At 44.5% G+C, this 6,200-nt stretch overlaps 1 protein-coding gene across 2 annotated transcripts in view; it reads right to left on the reverse strand.

Moving 5' to 3' along the window:
• The window catches only part of Atg4a (autophagy related 4A cysteine peptidase), a 54,981-nt gene that overhangs the window by 6,485 nt on the left and 42,296 nt on the right, over positions 1-6,200 (reverse strand). For both annotated transcript variants that reach the window (XM_005367341.3, XM_013353849.2), the window contains exons 7-10: positions 5,503-5,582; positions 4,730-4,917; positions 4,530-4,608; positions 327-472 (exon numbers count right to left, since the gene is read on the reverse strand). In XM_005367341.3, coding sequence (XP_005367398.1) covers positions 327-472; positions 4,530-4,608; positions 4,730-4,917; positions 5,503-5,582 — 493 coding nt within the window. The remainder of the gene's footprint in view (positions 1-326; positions 473-4,529; positions 4,609-4,729; positions 4,918-5,502; positions 5,583-6,200) is intronic.

Below are 6,200 nucleotides of genomic sequence, written 5' to 3' on the forward strand. Positions count from 1 at the left end.
GTGTGTGTGTGTGTGTAGATATATAGATACATATATAGATTACACCTCACATAAGCAAACAATGAGGCAACTATTGTTTCCCTTGTTCCCAGATATGTGACAGAGGCTCAGAAAGGTTATGACTTTTCCTACATAGTTAAGTAGCTGAGCTTGGGCCCTAACTTGATCAGTTTGGACCCAGGGTCAGTTCTTTAGCTACCATATCACAGTGCCTCATTTTGGGGGTGCAGAGCAAATGCACTGTTGCTATGCTACCTAACAACTTGGGCAATTGCCAAGGAATCGATGTTTAATAGCTTGCCATCAGAGCTCCTTCAAATACCCACCAAGGCCACAGAAGGATCCAAGTTCAGGATGCTCATTCGCTGTGGAGACTGCAGGCAATGGAACGTCTGATCATCTACAATTCCACTTTCTTCAGTGTCCACAAAGGTCTGGGTTGTGTGAGGGTCCAAGAAAATCAGCTCATCGCCTGTTTTACAAAGACATGTTTAGTCTTTGAAGAACCTCTGGCCCTGGCCCCACTGCTATCCCAAGGATGCACTTTCCCTGACGCCACCCATAGCTCTAAAATCCCCTTCCCTTGCAACAATGAGAATGGGATGATAGGAAGCCCAAAGCCAGGGTAAGCATGCTTGAGAGAAGCCACATGTGCCAAAATCTAATCAAAGAGACAACTTGACCTAACACATCTTCCCTAAGTCCAAGTCCCAGAATGCAAAGGGATAGGTTTGGGGAAGGTGGGAATGAGAGAACACAGGATGGCATGGCAGGCTCTGTGAGCAGCAGTTGCAAAGAGGTGCTGATAGGAGAATCCCTCAAGTTGGGAGCTCCAATGCTACTAGGGGGCGCACTGCCTCTTTCAGCATTGGATGGCATCTTGAGATACACAGCTGGTTCTCAGAACCAAACTCAGAGAGCATCTCTCATGATGGAAAAAGCCTTGGCCTCCAAAGGAAATTCTACCTGTACACAACAGGAAGCTAAGCTCTGTGGATCAGAACCCACTAAATTGATGCCTATTCATGATTAGCAATTAGCTAGTGGGTTAGTCTTTGTGAGCAGGTCTGTCAGTTCCCATCAGAAAAGACAGCCTTTGTCATATAAACATTGGTATGGATGAGCCGGGCAGTGGTGGCGCACGCCTGTAATCCCAGCACTCGGGAGGCAGAGACAGGCGGATCTCTGTGAGTTCGAGGCCAGCCTGGTCTACCAAGGGAGTTCCAGGACAGGCTCCAAAGCTACAGAGAAACCCTGTCTCGAAAAACCAAAAAAAAAAAAAAAAAAAACATTGGTATGGATGAACATCACTGGAAAAAAAGCTACTTGGATTGACTGACCTTTGCGTGTGCGTGTGCGTGTGCGTGTGTGTATTGCTGGAGATCAAACTCAAGAGTTTGTGTATACTGTGCAAGCATTCTACCACTGAGCCAAAACCTAAGTCCAAAATGACTAAGTTTCACACAAAAGAGAAAACCCATGTTTCAGTGAACTGCAAAAGTTCAACCTCAAAATGACCTTGGAGGAGATTGAGATGATAAAATGTCCACCTTGGTCCAATGCTTAAAGGGCAGAAGTTCTTATGCCAATAAGTAGACATAAATGCCTCAGGAAACATCTGATCTCACTGTCCAGGCCCAAGGTCATCTGGGTCTCTATGTCCTCAATTCAGGTGACAAAAGATTTACAGGCATCAAAAAATGTCACCAAAGTCTTTGGAATTCCATATGGAGGGTGCATCTATGTGATTCTACAGGTAAAGAATATGTTATGGATGCCTGGCAAGTTTCACTGTTCTGTTTCATAGACAAAGACAAACTGCTTAACTCATTTGCCTTTCAAACACTCTCATTTTCAACTGGGGTCATGGGGCCTGTTCTAGTACATTAGATGGTATATAAGAACCAGAAATGTTCACCTCTGTGAAATGTATGCAATACAGTATCCAGTATAAAGCTATTTTAATGATCTCACTTTGAGCCAGACATATTTACTCACAAATATATAGCTAGGAAGTACGGAAATCAGTGTCTCTGTATGATTTGCCACATAAAAGTCATGGCACAAATTCCTCACTAGATCAGGGTGAGTAAGATCAGTAACCCAATAGCCTCAGATCATACTGAAGAACAACAACCAAGATGGTCAGCAGGAAGCTTGTCTAAGGCCTTACAAAACGGTAGTTGGAAAGGGAAATTGGGGACATAAAGATAGACATCCCAAGAGGGATAGAACCTAACCATCCACCAGGGTGCTTTAAGTTGGGTGTTGGGAATGATGATGGCTTCTCATCATATAGCCATAACCTTTCCCCATGAGTGGAGAGGGGAAAGCTTTGCAGGCTGCTTTTTTTCTGAGAGTTTCTATAAGAGATACAGCACAAGACATATGACATCCAAAAATGGATGTTGAGACTAACTAAGGGTCTCCACCAAGGCCCGTGGAGAACAGGCAGGCTGCACAACCATCTGCACAGATGGGCCTAATGCTATAGATCTCCACATGGCAACCTATACCCAAGAGCAAAGAACAAACAGTTCCTTCTCCCTACGCAAGCAAAATCTGACAGGCAAAGTATTAACGTGGCCAGACCTTCCCACATCTGCATCTTCTCCAGCTGCACACCTGGCAGGAGGGCCCTGGGGAAAAATGGGAGGTGGGGAGGGCAGACAGAGATAACCAAACTGTGATCAAATCCTGATGTTGCTGCTTGTTAGCTGAATGACACTGAGAAAATAATCTCTCTGAATCGTCATTTCACTTTGTATAAAACGGAAGTAACAGTCTGTCTCACAGGGCTGATAGTGATGATGAGAAAAGGATGGATGCGTTTCAGTACAAACTTTTCCCCAAGAATATTGCTGATCCATGTTTAGACAGATCTATCCATGGGAAACCCACAGACACTAAGATAGTGATGGCCGTATATTTTTGTGTCACTTTGTTTGACAAGGACTCCAAAGTTTAAACAAAGAGGGCATCTGAATGTTCGTAGCTCCAGATTTTCTATTAAGTTATAATTTTAGGGATGGATCAGTAGATGGCAGCATTACAGAAACAGAGCAGCTGTGTGGCAACCCCCACAAGAAAGACGGAAACAAAAAGCTAAGGAAGGACAGCGGTGGGTGGCTTTGGGTGGGGCCATCTCTCACTGAACACTTACTATACGTCTCTTTGCCAAATAGTTTTACCATGAGATGACCTAACAGATAGTCAAGTGCTGGCTTATTTAAAAGGAGAGAAACATGATCCTGAGTTATCTTTCTCCAGAATTCAAGCCAATACCTAGTAAGAGACGCATGTGCTATGTGTGTTACCATCCCACCTCCTGGTTTACAAAGAATGGTTTGGGAAGATGAACAGCATCCTCTCTGCTTTATTCTCTGTGTATTCTCTCATGGCACTTGCTTACAGATATTCTAGCTCTTCTTGTCTGGCAAGTAGTCTAAGTTCATGGCTTTCTTGAATCTCAATGTCTGACCACTCTATTTCCAGAAGAGAACGTCCTGTGCCAAATGTCTGTGACTATATCCCTCCTCTTCTCACAGTCTACAGTACTCATCGGGTATCCGAGTCTGGTTCTTAAATCATGGTCCAGCAGCAGCACTGAAAACCCTTAGAAAAACATGTCTCAGGCCCCATCTTGAATTTAGTGAGTCTGTACCTTAACAGGTTCCAAAAGGGATGAGTGAACAAATGAAGTCTAGATGGACCCTCTAGCATGCCGTGTGCTAAGGGCCTTAAACGTCTCTGGTCACAGCTAGTGAGTAAGGTGGCAAGATTCCCACCACATGCATACAATGATGAACAAATCATTAGGGCCCATATTAGGAGGGTAGTAGGTTTGTTTTATTTTTGAGACAGGTTCTCACTATGTAGCCCTTGCTAGCCTAGAACTCACTATGCAGACCAGGCTGACCTCAAACTCATAGAGATCCACTTGTTCCATTTCCCTAGTGTTGGGATTAAAGGTATGCTCTATCACACCCAACTATAGAGGACTACAGAGGTTCGTATTTTTAAGGCTTAGTCACAGAAAAGGTACAACTCTGCCTTTGCATCTTCTAATTCCTACCTAATCATGGTTCTGAATAATAAGACAGAAGGTATATTCATAGTGACCTGGGAAACCAGTGGATGCTTCAAGGCTGTTGCCTGAACTTCAATAGGAAGGAGATCAGCAAAGGCAGAGTACTAAAACCCAACTGTCCTGGGACTCACATGCAGGAAAAGACCACTCTGAAGCGATGTCGTGACCTTGTGTCTAACCAGAAGAAAAGAGCAAAGCTATCCCATCAAGAGGAAAAGAAGTAGAAGCATAAATGGGGACCTGGCGTCCATCAAGCACAAAGAAGCAAGAATCACTCTGTATAGGTCACGTTGGAGACAAAAGGAGCTGATGAGAGGCCACAGTATCCCTAGGCTAAAGCAATACCCACTCACCGGAACTTCTTATATCCCATAGAGCACCTTTGCCCCACACCCTTCCCTAGCCCATGACAACTTACTTGCAATCCATCCTTTCTTACCCAAGAATCCTATGAAATAATAGGCGTTATTTGGCTTTCCTCCTAAAGCCCCTAAAGACTGTGGCATCTTAAAACACTCCTAAAGGGAAAGAGAATGTAAGATTCTCAACTCACTTGTGGACTGCTGCTCACGGATCTCTGTGCTGACATGGCAGTGTGATGGGCAGGCAGCAATGGGCTTGAGAAAAAAAGAGACTTACTTTGAATGCTTCAATATACACAGGATTGATTTGGTTTATGCCCAGGCGAAGGGGCACAATGAGCAGCAGGGGTTTCCAAGCTGGGCACATGGTAGAGGGGCCTTTACACTGATTGGAGGCCGTCAGAGAAGCAGGAGGGCTCTCATCAGCTGTGTCAGCTCCCACAGGAAGAACACAGCACATCTTCTCTAGAAACAGAAGGCAAGAGATCTGGATGAGGCAGGAGTATCTAGCACTAGGGCCTTCACAAAGGTAAAACAGAAAGACCTTGCATGCAGCCCTTCATGCCTGGAAAGGCCCTCTCCTTTGCCACCACGGACCAGTCAGCCCCGTTTCCCACAGGAATGCTATGCTGTTCCTTCAGCTTGTCACTCTTCATATTGGCCACTGAGTACCTGCTTAGTGGCCAACAGGTATTCTGGGCCTGTTCCAAGGACCTCATTTCTAAATTAGTCTCTGAGGGCCTTGGAGTCACGGACCGTGTTTTCGGTTTTCCTACCCTTCATGGTAGAAATAGCAGGCCTCTATGATCCATCTACTGTGATTTGACAGATCATACACACTTTCCCTCCTGAAGCAAAAGCCGTGGCACACCTTTGAGAAAAAGGTTTTCTGTTTCAGAAGACTGAAAAGGAAGGGAAGAGAGCCACTCTGCTCTCCTGGGCTTCCCCGTCCTTGTGGGGCAGGCCGCGGTTATCTTTCCAGCTCCAGATTTCTGAATTAGAGAAGGGACTGCACCCACCAATGAGAAGGCTAACAGTCTATGGACTCACTGATGTCTTCAATGACCACTGTGTTATCCATTGACACATAAACAGCCAAGGAATTCCATTCGTCAAATAAAGCGAGTTTTCTGTGAAGCAACATATAATGAAATCACAACTAGAGAAGATGAAAGCATCAGTTGGAAGTGGTATGCTATACTCCCAGCATTCCTAATGTCACCACACACTGAGCCACAGAAAAGCCTGTGTTTGGGTTAGCTCTGGCTTGACAAGAGTTCTGGGAAATTCCATGTCCGGGGATTTGCAGAATACCACAACAGAACCACTGTATCTGAACTTCTAAAAGAAGGTCATGCTTTATAAAATGGAAAACTCTACCTCATCAAATGACAGTATTCCTAGTAGAGGAAAAAGAAATGATATCTATATATCTGTCCTGAAAATTTCAACATATTTTGTTTCCCTAAATAAAAGACATTCTCAATTATTGATTTCCTTAAAAAAGAAAAACAGTAATGCCATTAAAATATATATTGGAGGCTGGTGTGGTTCAGTGGCAGAGTACTTGACTAGCATGGATGAGGTCCTGGATCCATCCATCCATCCATCCATCCATCCATCCATCCATCCATCCATCCATCCCTAGCATCTAAAGTGTGTGTGTGTGTGTGTGTGTGTACGAGACAGAGAGAGGAGACAGAGAATATGTGTGTGCATGTGTATGTGTGCATGTGTATGTGTGTGTG

The sequence above is a fragment of the Microtus ochrogaster genome, unplaced genomic scaffold (genome assembly GCF_000317375.1).
Source record: "Microtus ochrogaster isolate Prairie Vole_2 unplaced genomic scaffold, MicOch1.0 UNK17, whole genome shotgun sequence".
NCBI lineage: Eukaryota > Metazoa > Chordata > Mammalia > Rodentia > Cricetidae > Microtus > Microtus ochrogaster.